We start from the raw sequence: 17,849 nt of genomic DNA, 5'->3' as shown, positions 1-17,849 counted from the left end.
CATAACATTGCAGAAGCGCCTGCTAGCTGAAGCCCAAATGGACTTCAAACAAGCACTGCTTGTCATTGGAAAATGAAACAAGTGGAGCATATGAGCTCCAGGGGATGCCGATGGAAGTCGATACCATCCCCAGGCCAACTGAGCTTGGGGATCATCACTTGAGTGAAGGCAATTGTATGGTCTCACTCAGGACAAATTCTGAGGGACACTAGGTCAGTCCACAGCAAAACTCCAAAACAAGGCCAAGCCTCAGCCAATTGGTTGACATTTTCTTCAGGATCCAGCCAGCAAACCATTTTGGTTGCTGCCAGCACGCGGACTTAAGGCAGCAAAAAATGAGTCTCACTGGACGTAAAGTGAGTAAGAACTCTCATAGGCCAGTACCCAGGAGAGTGCACACCTAGGAAAGCACACCTATAGCTGGCTTGGAGCTGTTAAGTTGCTTAGTAACATCCAAATTGGAACTAATCAAAGTAAACCTCTCGTTAAAAGGTCATCAGTTCAAATAGAGGTTGATACTGGTGCCACTGTATCAGTGATTGCAGAGCCGGTCTTTAACAAAATTCATGCTGGATTACAAAGCCTTAAGACTTCAGCCAGAAACACAGGGTACAACTTCGATTCCGGCCTTGTACAGGAAGCAGCTGGTTTGGTTACCACTGATTATAGTAAAAGGCTCAGGCCCAAGCCTGAGGTGGCAAAATGAGTAGAAGATGATTCATCTTGATTGGCTCAACATTTTTCAACTAGAAAATGGCTGCCTGGGTGATGCCCTAATTAAATATCCAGAAACTTTTCAGGAAGATCTAGGGACTATTGAAGGATCCAGGACCACCTTGCACGTTGATCAGAAAGCAATTTCATGATTCTGCAAGACCAACCCAGTGTCATTTGCCTTACATATAAAAGGATAGACAGAAATCATGAGGCTAGAAAGTAAAGGAATCATCAAACTAGTACAGTTCACGGAATGGGCAGTGCCACTTGTACCGATTGTGAAGCCCAATGGGTCGATTTGCTTTTGTGGGGATTTTAAACTAATGGTAGACCATTTCATGTAGCTGTATAAATTCTGAGTCATTGACATAGAGGACTTGTTTGCAATGCTGATGGGGTCTGGCTGTCCTTCACAAAGCTAGATGTGAGCCATGCATACCTGTAGTTGTGGCTGGACAAGGATTCCTGGACGTATGCTACAATTAATACCCATAAGGATTTGTACCAGTATACGAGATTGCCATTTGGCATATCATAAGACTGTGCCTTTTTGCATCAGATTATGAAGAACATTTTATGAGGTCCACTCCAGGGTGCCATTTATCTAAATGACATGCCATTTACAGGGAAGACCAATAAAGTGCACTTAAGAGAACTTGGATATAGACCTTAGATGCTTCTCCAAGGCAGATATACATTTTCGAAGGGAAATTATGGGTCCCAGTCACCTCAAGTGACCTAATTGGACTAGAGTCATCAAGACTGGGCTACACCAATTGGAAGATAAAATGAGTGCCTCTGCTTCTACACCTGTAGCGGAGCTTAGGTCTTTCCTTGGATTGGTGAATTATTATCATGTATTAGTTCATACATAACCTGGCCTCCATCATGGTAGCCTTACATCTGCTATTGAGAAAGGGACTGCCTTAGAAATGGTCTCATAGCCTAGATGTAGCATTTCATGAAGTGAGGAAGCAGCAATCACCATCAAAGGTATTCACACATTATGGTCCCAAACAAGATCTGGTGCTAACTTGCAATGCCTCCCTGTATGCTATTGGGGTAGTACTGGCTCACAGATGGCTTAATGGAGACGAACGCCAAATAGTGTATGCTTCTTGGACTTTGACTGATGCAGTGCACAAATATGCCCAGAAAGAGAAGCAAGGTTTGGCAGCCATCTTTGGTGTGAGAAAGTTTCACCAATACCTTTACTTTGGAATAGTAATAGATCACAAATCACTGTTTGGCCACTTTAGGGGGCAGGGCCTGCCACCCATAGTTTCAGATTGAATTGAGCAGTGGGCTCTCATTCTAAGTGCGTACAAATACAAGTTTGAACACCATCTGGGTGGCTAGTTGCAAATGCAGATGGGTCACATCCTCCTGGCAGATACACCTCGGATGGTGCCACTGAAAGACTTTGTAATGGTTTTAAACTTTCTCAACCCCCTTCCTGTCACCACTGACAATATCAGACTGTGGAGGCAAAAAGATCCAGTCCTGACAAACTAAAACAACTGGCAGTGATGGAGGAAATAAAAAAGGCCGACACAACCAAAATTGAAACCTTTCAGGACCCAGCAAGACCAGATCACCATAGACGAGGACATTTTATCGTAGGGGACAAGAGCAAGGTCACTGCCGGATACTGGCCGAATGCCACCAGTGGTTATCCAGGGTGTCCAAAACAAAGATTTTAGTTGGAAGTTATTACTGGTGGCCAGGACTGGATGCAGACGTAGCCACATTGTTGAGGTAGTGCCCAGAATGCCATCAAGGATAAAACGTACCACTGGCAGCTCCTCCACATCCACAGGAATGTCTGGGTAAACCCTGGACTCGGTAACACTTTGACTATACTGACCTTTTCATGGGGTCAATGTCCTTAATTACTGTTGGCGCCCACTCAAAATGGCTGGATATGCATTGAGTACATTCATCAAACACGGCAACAATGCTAGAAAAGCTGCGAGCATCTTTTGTGATATACGGGTTCCTGAAAGCATTGGTCACAGACAGTGGGCCATCATTTACCAGTGAGGAATTCAAGTATTTCCTAAAGTTGAATGGCATTTGGCATTTCAGGACAGCTCCATACCATGCATCATCCAATAGTCTGGGAGGAATAATAGTCCAACATTGAAGCAGGCTTAAAGAAGCCTATAACTTCACTTGATATTAAATTGTTCCAGTTTCTACATGATTGTCGGACTACTGTCATGCAACTGCAGGGATAGCTCCAGCAGAGTTGCTAATGTGGTGAATATTCTGCACCAGGCTAGGTCTGATATTCCCGGACTTAGGAGCAAGGGTGAAATGGCATCAGGAAGACCGATGCCGGTACAAGACTCCACTCAATGAAAAAGATTGTTTTCTTCAGGGGATGACGTTTTGGTGCCAAAAACACAGAAATGGCTCCACATGGGTAACGTGCATAGTCGATGCGCGGTCACGTCCTGCGACATACAAAGTTCAGGTAGTTGAAACAATCCGAAACAAACACACGGACCACATGAAAGCTGCCAACTCGCAAACAGAGCAGGAGCAAAATTTACTTGGCCCCTCAGAACAGTCTGTCTGGAGAGCATCAAAGAAACCTCAGAGCCTGAGGTAGACATGGTGCATGTTGCAGGCTCAATGCCTTTCCCACCTGAAGAAAAAAATAAATTTCTTTCGAGATGCTCCAAGCGCAAGCGATGTACTACGGCCTAGGACACGCCACCCTTATCCAAGGCTGAGTCAGAGGAACAAGACCCAGAGTGCACATGCCCCAGCAGAGACTACAAGACAAAGAACAGGCCCAGGTCCCTGGAATTATAGGGGAAATGATGTAATGTTGAGGCTGTTAATCTGGTCCAGCCAGGGAGCTGTGGGTGACAGATATAAACAGGAGTGTTAGAAGTTCCATTGACTCTCAGAACTAGCTCTGAGAAAGCCGGACCTGTGTCAAGTACTATGCATGTGTAAATAAAAGCTGACTTGATGACGGGATACCAGCCTCTGTGGCTCTGGTCAAGACAAAGAAGGAGGCACATATCAGGTATAGACAGTTGGGATTGAGTGAATCTCTTGAAGATTATAAGGGCAGTAGGAGTACACTCAAGAGAGAACTCTAGACAATAGAAAGGGAACATGAGAACCCTTTGTAAAACAGGATTAAGGAGAATCCAAAGGCATTCTACAAATTAAGAACAAATGATTAATTAGGGAGAGTATAGGGGGACTTAAAGATCATAAGGTTGTCTATTTGTGGAACCACAGGAGATGGGTGAGATACTAAATGAGTATTTTATGTCAGTATTTACTGTGGAGAAGTTACTGTGGAGAAGGGTATGGAAGCTTGAGAACTTGGAGAAGTAAACAATGATATATTGAAAAGTGTCCATATTATAGAGAAGGAGGTGCTGGACATCACTGTTAAAATGCATAACAGTGGATACATACCCAGACCTGAGATAACAAGGTGTAGAGCTGGATGAACACAGCAGACCAAGCAGCATCAGAGAAGCAGGAAGTCTGACGTTTCGGGCCTAGACCCTTCTTTGGGTCTAGGCCTGAAACGTAAGCCTTCCTGCTCCTCTGATGCTGCTTGGTCTGCTGTGTTCATCCAGCTCTATGTCCTGTTATCTCAGATTCTCCAGCACCTGCTATCTCTCACATACCCATGCCTGATCAGGTGAATCCCAGAACTTTGTGGAAGTCTGGGAAGTGATTGCTGAGCCCCTTTCTGAGAAACTTGTATCATTGATAGCCACGGGCGATGTGCCAGAAGACTGAAGAGTACCTAATGTGGTGCCATTATTTAAGAAAGGCACTAAGGAAAAGCCAGGGAAATTGTAGTCCAGTGAGTCTGATGTCAATGGTAGGTAAGATGTTGGAGGAAATTCTGAACAAAAGGATCTATCTGTATCTGTTGGCAAAGCAAGGACTGATTAGGCATAGTCAACATGGCTTTGTGCATAGGATATCATGTCTCACTAACCTGTTTGAGTTTTTTGAAGAAATGATGAAGAAGATTGATGAAGGAAGAGTGGTGGACATTATCTATATGGATTTCTGCAAAGTGTTTGAGTTGTGATGGGCTGACTAGCAAGGTTAGATTACTTGGAATCTAGGGAGAGCTGGCCACTTTGATACAAAATTGGCTCAAAGGTAGGAGACAGAAGGTGGTGGAGGAGGGTTGTTTTTCAGATTGGAGGCTTGTGACCAGCAGTGTGCCACAATGACTGGTGCTAGGTCCACTGCTTTTTGTCATTTATATAAATGATTTTGATGTAAGTATAGGGAGAATGGTTAGTTAGTTTTCAAATGACACCAGAATAGGTGGTGTAGTACACAGTGTAAAATGTCATTTCCGAGTGCAATAGGACCTTGATTAGATGGGCCGATAGGCCAACGAGTGGCAGATGGAGCTTAATTTAGATAAATGTGAGGTGTTGTATTTTGGTTAGGAAAATCAGTGCAGGACTTAATGGTGAGTTCTGGGGAGTTTTGCCAAACAAAGGGGTCTCAAGGTGTAGGCTCATATTTCCTTGAATGTGGAGTCATGGGTAGTTAGGATAGCGAGGAAGGCTTTTGGTACACTTGCGTTTACTGGTCAGAACATTGAGTTCAGTACTCATGTTGTTTCTGTACAGGACATTGGTTGGGCCATTTTTGGATTTCAAGGTTCAAATCTGGTCTCCCTGTTTACATTTTGAAAGACTCTCTTTTCCTTCATGATGACATGTATACACTCCTGGACTTCCCGGGTCCTCTGGGCTTGTTGCTCCTACGTTTCACCCTAAAGGGAATATGTTGGGCCTGTACACTCAACAATTCCATTTGCAACTCTTCAGGTAATGAATCAGCCCATGCCTGCTTGCAGAAAGACAAAGTTAATATTCGCACATGGTGGGGTGATGATAAGTTGTAAATAAAGTTTCACCTTGCAAGTGTCAATCTATTACTATCATCATTAAGACAAAATCTACCCAATTCCCCTTGAATTCAACAAAATTAACATTGCCAAGTGATGTACCAACAATACTAAAGACTCACCATTGACCAGGCACTTCATTGCACTAATTCCATAGATACTATAAAAGCAGGTTAAGGGCAAGGTAACCTGTAATTAATAGCACACCTCCCAGTTTGTTGAAGCCTGAATACTATTTACGAGGAACAAGTCAGGATTATGATGGAATTCTGCCCAATAACCTGAATAGATGCAGCTACTATAATACTCAGAAACCTGAAGCCATTTAGGACCCATTTGTTTGGCAGCTTGGTCAATGTCAAGAATGTTATGGAAAAGCTGCAGAAAATTCTTCTGGGAAAAGGGTGAAAAGCTAGAAGCCATGGTCCATGCTGGGATACTCCAACTCCTAAGTTCTTGATTCTGTACTTCATAGCATTCAATAATGGATAAAATTCTGAAATTGTGATCTTAAGTGTTCTTTTCAATGTCTTATCCAGGTTCCTAAATTCTATTTTCTAGATCTCATCCATCTTTATAACTATTTTGTTGGTACCAATGTGGACCATAGCCTCTGACTCTTTGCCTTCCCCAAAATAATGTTCTCCAGCAGTTTCATCACATGTTGGGCCCTAGTACCAGGGAGGCAATATAACATCTTGGAATCATTTCCACCACAACAGAAATGCCTATCTGTTTCAGCAACTGACAAGTTGTTGCTCACTATTGACATTATACTCTTATTTGCCTGCAGCTGTGCAGTTGAGTAACTTATAATGCTACAAATTTTACTCCTGCTACAGTGTTCTACTGAACCATTGCTGTCACAAATATCCTAAACAAAGACCCATTGGCCTGCTCATTCAAGATTTTCTACCCGATCTCCTACCTGAAAGCAATCTTTACCCACTATCTCTGCATGCCTTGGTATCATTAGCAACTTGAAGTCTGGCAATTTCTGCCTTGACTGGCTTAATGGCTGAGCTTCAACTGACATCTGGGGTAGAAAATTCCAAAGATTCATCACTCTTTGAGTGAAAGAATTCTTCCTCTTCTCAGTTGTAAATGGTTTGCCAATATTTCTAAGATTGTTTTCTCTGGCTCTAGGCCCCACAGACAGAGGAGCATCCTTTCTACAACGGCGGCACGGTGGCTCAGTGGTTAGCACTGCAGCCTCACAGCGCCAGGGACCCGGGTTCAATTCCAGCCTCAGGCAACTGTCTGTGCAGAGTTTGCACATTCTCCCTATGTCTGCATGGGTTTCCTCCAGGTGCTCCGGTTTCCACTCACAGTCCAAAGATGTGCAGGCTAGGTGGATTGGCCATGCTAAATTGCCCATAGTGTTCAGGGATGTGTGGATTATAGAGGGATGTGTCTGGGTGGGATGCTCCAAAGGGCGGTGTGGGCTTGTTGGGCCGAAGGGCCTGTTCCCACACTGTAGCGAATCTAAACTAAACAACTACCCCTTCAATCTCTGAGAAATTTCTGAGTAGGCAGGTCATGGATTATGTTGTAGAAAGGTGTAAGGTTATCCACTTGATGGGAGGAACAGAGTTGCAGGATCGTTCTTCAATTGTGAAAAATTGGAAAGCATTGATGTTCATTGGGACTTAGGTGTCCTTGTTCATTGGGCACTGGGAACCAGCATGTAGGTGCAGCAAGCAATTCAAGAGGTGAACAATATTTAGGTACTTGTGCAGATGTGACCATATCTTTTCTAAATTTTTACAAGTGGTACAAAGAGGGCACATCCTTCATGAAATCCCTTCTGTTTCTATGGTAGGCCACAGCTACTTCAATGCTGCAGGACATCCTGTTTGTGTCCATCACCAGCAAGAAACACGAGTTGAACATAATACAGGCTGTAGTTTTCCATGTCTATATAAATTTCTCAGGTTTCCAGCAATTTTGGTTCTGAGACCTGTTAAGAACATGACAGTTTAATTTCTGATCCCTGTTTACAAGATAAGCTCTGATGGGATCATTCCATAAATTGAATTTTCTACTCTTTGATTTTTCTTCAAGAAATTGTATTTTCTGTATTCATGTAGCTGTTATCTATGTCAGTCATTTGCATATATTTTGTTATGATAATTATTCTGGTTACAAAGTTTGTCCATGGCTGTTAGTAGGGTCAGACCGAGGTTTAGGTGAAACGGAGGGAACAACTGCCACATAAATATCAAGACCTATAATAGGGCATAAGTCAGAGGATAATCAGTAATCCGGAAAATGCACGCTGAAAGTGGGACACTTGAGGGAGAAGAGACGACACAGGTGACAATGAGATCTGCAGTTTGCTGATACACTTACAATAATAAATTACAACTCACAACTAACATTTTGTTTGCTGTAATGTGGTTGAAGAACCCCAGCAATTGAAGTGCAAGAGAATTTTTTTGCAGCATTGGATCGGTTGTCTGTCATAACTGAAACATTGAAAAAACATGAGACTTCAGATGGTTAACCATTGCCAGCCCAGGTATAGCCAATGATAGCAAAAAGATGTTTGAAGGTATCTAAGATACTTGTGTGAAGAAACATAAAGAAATTTGAATCTATATTTCATTTAGCAATGTTAAAAATTTTATTCCTGTCTTTTGCTAGAATGCTGCCCCCGATCTTTGTGCAAATAAGCGGCCTTTCTCATATGCTGAAACAGACGTGGAATATCACCTTTGCCCTCTACCAAGGTACCAAATAACCAACAAAGAAGGAACAAATGTTCCCAGCACACAGAAGAAATTCCTTGATCGAGATGTAAGGACTTGTGGTGACTCACTTTTCATACATTTATCAAATTTAAATGAATTTCTACTTCAATATTTTATTAACAGTGGTGAACATTATTCTGTTCAATTGTTTTAAGGGGAAAGAAATCGCATCAGGCAACCTTATGCATGAGTTTTCTGAAAAAGGATGGAATTCAACAAAAATCAGTAGTGTGTCAATTTCAGGGAGTCTCATGAAGAGTTTCCCTTCATAGAACCGTAAGACACAGGAGCAAAAGTAAATCATTTGAATGATCAACTCTGCCGCACTAAGTGATAAGATCGTGGCTGATCTGACAATATAAACATGGAAAATGGGTGCACGAATGGGCCATTTGACCCTTCAAGCCTACACTACCATTCAAAACGATCTCTTTAGCTGCAAGGGCCACATTCAGCTCCCTCTTGAATATATCTAATGAACTGGCCCCAACAGCTTTCTGTAGGAGAGATTTCTAAAGGTTCACAACTCTGAGCAAAGAAATTCTTCTTCATGTCAGTCCTGAATGGTTTACCTCTTCTTCAACTTCAATCTTCAACTCCACTTGCACCCTTGATTTCCTTGCTCATAAAAATCTGATTATCTCAGCCTTGAATAGACTTAACAACACAACCTGTTTAGTCGTCAGTGTGAAAAATTTTGCAGATTCTCCCCCATGTGAGAGAATAATTACTCCCCATCTGTCTTAAATAGGCAGCGCCTTACTGTGTGATTATGCCTCTGGTCTGAGACTGTGTCACATGTGGAAACAACCTCTCAGCATCTACCATGTCAAGCCCCCAAGAAGACTTATATGTTCCAATATGGTCACCTTTCATTCTTCTAACCTCCAGTAAGTGCAGTTCTAGTCATTCTAGTCATTCTTTTATCATGAATCCTTCCTCCCCAGGATCAACCTTGCAAGTCTTCTCTGGATTACTTTCAATGCCCAGTAGATCTTCCCTTAGATAAGGAAACCAAAACTGTTCACAGTATTCTAAGTGTGGTCTAATTAAAACCTTGTATAGTTTCAGCAAGACTTCCATATTTTATAGTCCATTTCCTTTGAAATAGGAGGGCTAACAGTCGATTTGTCTTCCCTTTTACCTGCTAAAATTTTATGCTGCCTTTAAGCAAGAGGATCCCAAATCCCTCTATGTTACAGCTTTCTGCAGTCTTTCTCCATTTAAATTGTATGTTCAACTCCGCTATTCTTCTTGCCACTGTGCAAACCTCACATTTTTCTCAAGACCTGAAACGTTAGCTTTCCTGCTGCTCCTACGCCGCTTAGCCTGCTGGGTTTATCTAGCTCGACACCTTGTTATCTCAGATTCTCCAGTATCAGCAGTTCCCACCATCAGTCTCCCTCTCACATTTTTCCATGTTACATCTTATCTTCCAAGTTCTTGCCTACCTACTATACTGTCTGAACCTGTCTATATTCTTCAGCAGACTTTGGGTTAACCTCACCTCATGCATTTTCACCTATTTCTGTGTCATCTGCAAACTGGGCTAGAGTGCACTTGCTTCCATTATCCAAGCCATTAATGTATCTAATAAATAATTGTTCCCCCCGCAATAATATCTGTGTCAATCCACTAATTACAAGTTGCCATCCTGAAAATGCCTACCTTATCAGAGATAATGGGAACTGCAGATGCTGGAGAATCCAAGATAACAAAGTGTGGAGCTGGATGAACACAGCAGGCCAAGCACCAAGAGATGCTGCTTGGCCTGCTGTGTTCATCCAGCTCCACAATTTGTTATCTCTAATGCCTACCTTATTCCAACTTTCTGACTTTCATTAGTTAGCCAGCACCATGGGCTCTATTCCTATGCCTAATGTTTGGTAACCTTATTAAACAGCTTTTGGAAATCCAAATACTTTATATCTTTACTTCCTTTTTATCTGTTCTGCCTGTGGCCTATTCAAATAATTCTAACAAATTTGTCAGGCATGATTTTCACTTCACGAAGCCATGCTGATGCTATTTGATTAAATAATTATTTCCAAATGCTCTGCTATTACATGCTTTATAATGGACACCTTATAACACTTTCCCAATGACAGATGTTAAACTAACTGGCCTATAGTTACCTGCCTTTATTCTCCTTCCGACTTTGAGGAAGAATGCTAAATTGGCAGCTTTCCAATCATCTGGGAATATTCCAGAATTTAAGTGATCCTAGAAAATTATTACTAGTGCATCCAGTATCTGTGTAGCTACGTTCTTTAACATCCCGGGATGCAGCCATGATCAAATGGCAGAGAAAACTTGATGGGCCAAATGCTTATTTTGCTCCTACATTTTATGGTCATTATGATAACCTGATAGCTCACCTTTATGACTATAAATCTTTGATTCCAAATATATGTTATTAACTGCATCTAACTTTCCAAGTTGCCATGCTGGGTTTTGAGAACATATCTCAAGATCATTCGTTTAGACTCTTAATTACTAATCTCATCATCTCAGCACTGTACTACTACATCTTCTAAGGTACATAGTGATAAATAATAATATAGTGGTCTTGATTGTGCTCACTTATACAAAGCAAGGGAATATCTTGTATTTAGGCTTGAAATATGTAACTATCAGTCTGATGATATTGTTCATGATAAATAGATAGCCAACACTATTGAGATCAGAGATAATGGGAACTGCAGATGATGGAGATTCCGAGATAACAAAGTGTGGAGCTGGATGAACACAGCAGGTCAAGCAGCATCTTAGGAGCACAAAAGCTGATGTTTCGGGCCTAGACCCTTCATCGGAAAACCCATTAAGTTGTTCCTCATTAAACATTGAATGCCAATGATGTGAAATTATAGGCCTCAATACCCAGTAAATTACCTAATCATATTTGCCTAAATCTGGTTAGTAAATCTCACAATGTATTGATATTAAAAAATAAGCAGGGAGAACGTCATTACATATTTTATTTATTGTTCAGTTAGCTGATTGCATTCTTAATTTCAGTCACATGAAGGATTTTGCCTCACTGATTTCCTTCACTCAGATGTTTTGCTGAAGTAAAAAGCTTGCAAATGACAGTTACAGTGTGATCCTTCACTCAAGTGGTACTGGTTTATAAGTCAGGTTTTACAGCTATAGTAGCAGCTCAATGACACCATAGGCAGCATTCTAAATGCCATGCATCATGTCTTTGTCTAATGTCCATATGTGACAAATCAGAATTTAGAGCTAACCATGACAATTTCCTTTCCTATCTAAGGACACCAAGGCCAATTGTCATGCCAACTCAACACTAACAAGCAACTGAAAATATTACATTCTGTTTGTATGGCTCACCTACTCACTGAGCAAATTTGTTGAGCGATCAATAGAGCATCTTATTATAATAATTGGTAGTGAATTCCTAACGTAAATAAAAATGAACAAGAAAACAATTTGGCAAATGAATTGTTGATTTTTTAGTTATTCCATGTATTTAATATCTAGCCTGAATAATGATAATAGAATTGTCACTAGACTTACTAACTGTCATGCTCTCGATCAAACAGGAAATAATCAAAGGCCTAATGACCTGGAAAAAGTTTCCTTCTGTTGCGCTTTCATCATTATCCAACAGTGACTTTCTATCAAGTACATGGGTGCCACGATGGTATGTATTAATAAAACTTTAGGTAGGTAGGCATCTGTTTAAATTTTTAATTTGACTTTTGACAATTAACCAAGAAGTAACACCAAAAAAAATGTATGCTTTAAATAGAGATAATAGGAACTGCAGATGCTGGAGAATCTGAGATAACAAGGTGTAGAGCTGGATGAACACAGCAGGCCAAGCAGCATCAGAGGAGCAGGAAAGCTGACGTTTTGACCCTAGACCCTTCTTCAGAAGAAAAAGGACTAGGCCCGAAAGGTCAGCTTTCCTGCTCCTCTGATGCTGCTTGGCCTGCTGTGTTCATCTAGCTCTACACCTTATGCTTTAAATAGATTTCTTTTTGATCATGTAAATATCTAATTAGGTTATATAAAAAAAGCATTTTAATTTTTTGAGCCAATGAATTTCCTGCTCAAATGGACGTAAAAGATTCCATGACACCAGTTGTCCTCTTTAACTTCTTTTCCACAACTAACAAAACTTGACAAGTAAAAGGAAAGTGCTACAGATGTCAGAAATCTGAAATAAAAATAGAAAATGTTGGATATTCCTAGCATCATTTCTGTTTTCACACTAGCTAATAATTCCTCTATTTGTGGGGCTTTACAACTTGACTGTCGCATAAAAATCAGTGAATTTACTTTAAAAAGTAATCAATTAGCTCAAAGGCACCTTAAATAAGATTAACTGATTAAATGTAAATTGGGAACAGCGTGTCACATGAAAGTGACAATATTCAGGTACCTCATAACAGAAAAAATAAATAAGCTACAATTGGTTTAACCATTATATTTGCCTCTGGATAATGTAGAGTGGAGACAGTCACAGAATAGCCATTCATGGTATCTGAAACGTTGAGAATTAATCCACAGGAACAGGTATTTTGGAGCAACTTTTCAGCACCCCTTAAAATGATATACAGATTCATTCTAATCTTCAACAGGCTTCGCCATTTCAGCAGGATGGTGGGGGTGAACAACCTTTACCAACACCTGGGCAACAACAATAAAATAAAGAACAACAAGAAGAGAAAGAGTAACCATCCTTATCTGAGCCCATTCTAGCTCCAATATGCCTACAGTCCAAGAATTCTTCCTACTGCCCTTGAAAGCACCATCTAATTGCCTTCTTTCAGTGCAGCCCCAAGGCATTTTCCTCTTCACTTACCCATAACAGTAACACTTTACATTTATTTAGCCCCATTAATATTGTTGGTACTGTTTGCTATAATGTACTTCAGAAGGGCATTATCAGGCAAAATTACCAGTTATCAAAATTATTAAATTACTTGTATTTCTATCAGTTAAGAAAAACAATGAACAATATCTTTGTGACAGATCTTACTACCTGCCTTCCATACTACATTTCACAGGCAAAAGTTCCTGTGAACAGGTTTCCCAGTCACTGCAGCTAGGAGAACTGTAGAAATTCCTTTAATTACACTTCAGATGGGTATACTGGATGACTTTGAGTAACTCTGGATCTTAAAGGCCAGGCTATAGTTTGTACCATCTACAATGGCTGCAGTATTCTAATCCTAGGTGTGCTAAAGTTAGAGCCCAGAGCCAAGATGGCACTCTTTTTATCTTCTGTTTGCAGTAGTCTGTCCTGCGGGAATTCAGTGATGTAGAAAGCTAGAGGAGTCAGGACTATTTTCCTCAGAACCGACTATTTCTGTTGGTAGTGGGTCTGGGAGGGGGGTCTTTTAGAGGGCATAAGTTTAAGAAAATTGGTAAAAATAGGTGAGAAGAAATATATTTAGGCAGTGAGTTAATGAGAGCCAGAATGTATAACCTGAATGAGGGATATAATACCAGTCTTCAAAAGGGATGTACACTTTGTCAAGCATACTGAATTTTATATGACTGTTATGTTTAAAAATATCCTCATTACGTATTTATTGTACATGGAAATGCCGACATGATGCAGTTGCCGGGTCAAGAGAAATTCAAGCCAAACCTCCTTCAGATGTTAAGTGACAGTTTTGACACGTTTCACAGTATCTCACAGAAAAAGTACATCTGCAAAATGAAATAAATTGTTGCTATGGAAAATAGGGTGAACTGTTTTGTGTTAATGAACTGAACAGTTGTAACAGACAGAAATTTTGAAGAGGGCAGCAGAGTGGTGATACTGATTGGCTGATGTAGGGAAGATTTACATTAGTGCAGACACTTCTTCCAGAAAGTGGTTTGCAGAGAAGTTGTTATCAAGTGACACTTCCCCAGTTCCGAGGAAGGGTCACCAGACCCAAAATGTCAACTGATTTTTGTTTTCTTCACAGATGTTGCCAGAACTGCTGAGTTTTTCCAGTAACTTTAGTTTTTATTCCTGATTTACAGTATCCGCGGTTCTTTCGGTTTTCATCATTGATGTGTGCCTTGCTGAGGAAAATCACCAGGAAAACCTGTGTTGTGTGGAACAGACATCAAAGGCTACTGAAAGTTTCAATCTGGCTTGATATAGAATAGGAGACCTTTTGTACATAGCTGAGAGTGGCTGTTGTTACATTTCTGCCCGAAACAAGGTAAATTTATAGAAGAAGCATCATACTAAACTTACCATCTCCACAGATGCTGCTCAGTTCCTCCAGTAGTTTGTGTTTACATTTTAAAATCGGACATCAGTGGGACTAAAAATTATGCAACCTGAGTTGCTCATCATTCTTGGGAGGTTGATGGCATTGGCAGTCATTCATACTGCAGAAGGAGGCAAAGTGGAGAAATCATAATGTCAGCATCTAAAACTGATGTGGTGCACAAGTTGATATTTCAGACCTCACAAGCTCAGTTAATCTTTCCACTTAAACACACATGACTGAACATTTGCAGAGATAATGGGAACTGCAGATGCTGGAGAATCCGAGATAACAAAGTGTGGAGCTGGATGAACACAGCAGGCCAAGCAGCATCTTAGGAGCACAAAAGCTGACATTTCGGGCCCAGACCTTTCATCAGAGAGCTTTCTAGTTGGTTGCCTGAGATGGAGACAGAGAGATCCAGTAGGGTGAGGGATGTGTTGGAGATGGCCCAGATGAACTTGAGGTTGGGGTGGACGGTGTTGGTGAAGTGGATGAACTGTTCAAGCTCCTTTTGGGAGCAAGAGGCGGCGCTGATACAGTCATCAATGTAATGGAGGAAGAGGTAGGATTTGGGTCCACTGTGGGTGCGGAAGAGGGACTGTTCTACGTAACCTACAAAGAGGCAGGCATAGCTTGGGCCCATGCAGGTACCCATGGCCACCCCGTTTGTCTGTAGAAAGTGGGAGGAATCGAAAGAGAAGTTGTTGAGGGTGAGGACGAGTTCGGCTAGGCGGATGAGGGAGTTGGTGGAGGGGACCGGTCGGGCCTGCGGGACAGGAAGAAGTGGAGGACCCTGAGGCCATCTGCATGAGGAATGCAGATATACGGGGACTGGACATCCATGGTGAAAATGAGTTGTTGGGAACCGGGGAATTGGAAGTTCTGGAGGAGGTGGAGGGCATGGATGGTGTCACGGACGTAGGTAGGGAGTTCCTGCACCAAGGGGGAGAAAATGGAGTCTAGACAGGTGGAAATGAGTTCAGTGGGGCAGGAGCAGGCGGAGACAATGTGTCGACCAGGGCAGGTGGGTTTGTGGATTTTGGGAAGGAGATAGAAGCGGGCAGTGCAGAGTTGGGGAACAATGAAGGGTCTAGGCCAGAAACATCAGCTTTTGTGACTGAACATCTGCAGCTGATTTTAAAGACACCTTCATGGTACTTTTGGTTGAGGCTGTTTTGATTTCCTATGCAGCTGCAGAGTTAGTGAATGAAAATGCTTTGCACTTCATTGATGAAGTAGCTCTCACAACTTGTTACAGTCAGGTTTAATCCTTGGAAAGTGTTCATCAGAATTTAATGGCCTCTAAGCAGAAACCCTGGATTTCATTTGTGGAGCCTATGCTGCTGTCCTTTGAGCTGCACAATTTGGTGGCACAGTGGTCTGTACTGTTGCTTCACAGTGCCAGGGGTCTGGGTGTGATTCTAACCTTTGGTGACTGGCTACGTGGAGTTTGTGTCTGCGTGGTTTTTGCAGGCTCTGGTTTCACTGTGCCCAGAGAGATGAAAATGAGTGATCTCACTGAATATCATATTGATCTAGTATTTAGATTATTTAGGGGTTTATTTACAGAGTGATTCTCTTGCTGTCAACTCAGCCAAGAGCACATTGTGAGGCTATGATGATCCAACTTATCAGCAACCTCAGCAGGGTGAAGATGGTGCTGCCAGTGACCATCAAGATCAATAAAATATACCTGGTCTACCCAATAAGGGTAATTGGTGCCCATTGGAGCAGCAGCACACCACTCCAACTATTCTCCAATGCATTAGAAAAGATGCTTCTATTGTTTTTGTGCTAACACTGGCAGCAATGATCAATTTGTTTAAAAATCTCTCCCTACCATTTGAAGCAGGGTCATCATCTTTAGTGATTAAGGGTCACTCGCCCTACTTCACTGCACCACCAGCAGTTAAAAAGTTCCATCGATGAGGAGATAACAAAGTGTACAACCTGAGACATCAGCTTTCCTGCTTCTCTGTCACTCCATCATGGGCCTCCTGCACTGCCACAATGATGCCACCCGAAGGTTGCAGGAACAGCAACTCATATTCCGCCTGGGAACCCTGCAGCCTAATGGTATCAATGTGGACTTCACCAGTTTCAAAATCTCCCCTTCCCCTACTGCATCCCTAAACCAGCCCAGTTCGTCCCCTCCCCCCACTGCACCACACAACCAGCCCAGCTCTTCCCCCCCCACCCATTGCATCCCAAAACCAGTCCAACCTGTCTCTGCCTCCCTAACCGGTTCTTCCTCTCACCCATCCCTTCCTCCCACCCCAAGCCGCACCCCCATCTACCTACTAACCTCATCCCACCTCCTTGACCTGTCCGTCTTCCCTGGACTGACCTATCCCCTCCCTACCTCCCCACCTATACTCTCTCCACCTATCTTCTTTACTCTCCATCTTCGGTCCGCCTCCCCCTCTCTCCCTATTTATTCCAGTTCCCTCTCCCCATCCCCCTCTCTGATGAAGGGTCCAGGCCCGAAACGTCAGCTTTTGTGCTCCTGAGATGCTGCTTGGCCTGCTGTGTTCATCCAGCCTCACATTTTATTATCTTGGAATTCTCCAGCATCTGCAGTTCCCATTATCTCTCTCCACTGCTTGGTCTGCTGTGTTCCTCCAGCTCCACACTTTGTTATCTCTGACTCTAGCATCTGTAGGTCTTGCCATCTCCATAGATGAGGACTTTATTTGAAGAACTGTTTTTTTGGTCATCTGAGGTCAATTAAGAGTCATCCAAATTGCTGTGAGCCTGGAGTCACATGTTGCTCAGACCAGGTAAGGAAGGCACTTTCCTTCCCGAAAGAACATTAGTGAACTCAATTTTTTTAATGACAATCAACAATGGATTCACGGTCATCACTAGAATCTTAATTCCAGATTTTTATTAAATTCAAATTCCACCATCTGCCGTGTCCTCAGTACATTAGCTGAGTGTCTGGATTAGCAGTCCAGTGATAATACTACCAGGCTATTTCCTCCCCTTGAATATATTTGTGCCACATCTAAGTCTACCTTTTTCCACCTCTGTCATATCACCAGACTTTGCCCATCACAGCTCATTTGCTGCTGAAGCACTCAGTCATGCCTACACAATTCTGATGGCTAGTTTGCATCCTCCATAAATTGGAGATCATCCTCAGGTCTCCTGTGGTATTACTCATAGCCAAATCCATTCAAATATGACTTCTATACGCATTGATTTACATTG

At 42.0% G+C, this 17,849-nt stretch overlaps 1 protein-coding gene across 4 annotated transcripts in view; it reads left to right on the top strand.

The window, feature by feature from the left end:
* The window catches only part of cfap221 (cilia and flagella associated protein 221), a 247,144-nt gene that overhangs the window by 204,415 nt on the left and 24,880 nt on the right, over window positions 1-17,849 (top strand). For all 4 annotated transcript variants that reach the window (XM_059647392.1, XM_048533708.2, XM_048533705.2 and 1 more), the window contains 2 exons: window positions 8,285-8,437; window positions 11,955-12,055. In XM_059647392.1, coding sequence (XP_059503375.1) covers window positions 8,285-8,437; window positions 11,955-12,055 — 254 coding nt within the window. The remainder of the gene's footprint in view (window positions 1-8,284; window positions 8,438-11,954; window positions 12,056-17,849) is intronic.

Source organism: Stegostoma tigrinum, chromosome 7 (genome assembly GCF_030684315.1).
Source record: "Stegostoma tigrinum isolate sSteTig4 chromosome 7, sSteTig4.hap1, whole genome shotgun sequence".
NCBI classification, from domain to species: Eukaryota; Metazoa; Chordata; class Chondrichthyes; order Orectolobiformes; family Stegostomatidae; genus Stegostoma; species Stegostoma tigrinum.
The sequence above is the reverse complement of the archived record's forward strand: the minus strand, read 5'-3'. Positions and strand labels throughout refer to the sequence as shown.